Source organism: Sphaeroforma arctica (genome assembly GCF_001186125.1).
Source record: "Sphaeroforma arctica JP610 unplaced genomic scaffold supercont1.6320, whole genome shotgun sequence".
NCBI lineage: Eukaryota > Ichthyosporea > Ichthyophonida > Sphaeroforma > Sphaeroforma arctica.
Window position 1 is genome coordinate 1 of NW_014034238.1, and position 1,686 is coordinate 1,686.

Consider the following 1,686-nt stretch of genomic DNA (forward strand, 5'->3'; position numbering starts at 1 on the left):
TATGTAAATATATAAATGTTTATATATATATATATGTATATATATATTTGTATAATTATACACACACACACTCTCTCTCTCCGTATCTCTCTCGTTATATATATATATATATATATATATATATATTATATATATGCATTTACATATATAAAAACGTTCATGCATACATATATATCCATACATGCACACAAACATGTATACATACATACATACATACATACATACTTACTTACATACATACACGCAAGTAATACACACATTCATACGTACCTACCTTCATGCATACGTAATTACATACATACATACATACATACCTACATACATATCTTCATACATATACATACCCATGTATTACATACGTACATACACCCGTACTATCTGTTACTCACAACCTACATCCTACCCTATACATTCCTAGGTGGGAAGATATCAAGGCCTATTCCTCTCTGCGGCGTGAGTATATCTCTCTGTATGTAGTGCTACTGCAAGAACGCGGAGATACCGGAGCCCCAACCAACAGTGTGTTTGAGAAGCAGCAATTAGGACGCCTGCGCGAACTAGAATCGGGATTAGAAATCCCGGACCTGATTTTATATCGGAAATTGGCGCTGCGCACTTATGCGAGTAAAGTGGTGGAGCAGAAAACGGTTGCTAAGCAAGCGGCTAGCAACCAGGGTGTGTACTGAGACAAGGGGGTGGTGATGTGAGAATAGTCATGAGCTGGGTTTTAGTTTTTTGTATGTATATAGGTATGTATGTATTTATGTAGGTATGTAGGTAGGTATGTATATATTAGGCTGGTTTTATGGGTATATAAACCTTGATCCAAATATGTACATAGATACGAAATATAAGCTCATGTATTTTATTGACCCATATACCTATGTATACTGTTAATACGAATACACCTATATATACTTTACTATATATACTATATATACTATATATACTATACTATATATACCTATATATACTATTCAAAAATACCTATACAGACTGTGGTATTCGCATACACATATACATACGTTGGTAAACGCATACACCTATATATACTGTACTATACTAAAACACCTATACATATTGTAGTATGCACTTCGGTGGTCGATTTCATCGCCCGAGGAGTAGATTAGAGCATTTCATAGATGCATTTATGTACTCTGTAGCCTACACATACATACATATACATATATTCATCCATGCATATATATCTAGATACATATATACATATGCATACATACATACATACATAATACATACATATGTACAGACATACATACATACATACATACATACATACATACATACATACATACATACATACATACATACATACATACATACATACATACATACATACATACATACATACATACATACATACATACATACATATATACATACATACATACATACATACATATATTACGTCATGCAGGCTTACGAGTTTATAGATATACACCTACTCTCCATATAGCAACACAATCCTCACACTCCCATGCATAGTATTCTAACGCACACATCTATCTCCTCACTGGCTGTGCATAGGTGGTTGGTTTTCTGGCTGGTGGGGTGGTAGTGTAAAAACCNCAGACACTATCAAGGATAGTGAGGATGAGGAAGAACTCAGAAATAAACTCAGAAAGGTACGTATAGCATACACACACACACACACACACACATTCATAC

General features: G+C 34.2%; 1 protein-coding gene across 1 annotated transcript; it reads left to right on the forward strand.

Moving 5' to 3' along the window:
• Nucleotides 1-418: 418 nt before the first annotated feature.
• Nucleotides 419-686, forward strand: SARC_15558 (hypothetical protein; the record flags this gene model as incomplete). The annotated part of the gene is made up of 1 exon (XM_014290323.1): nt 419-686. A coding segment is annotated over one exon (268 nt), but the record flags the coding sequence as incomplete, so codon positions are not given.
• Nucleotides 687-1,686: the final 1,000 nt, after the last annotated feature.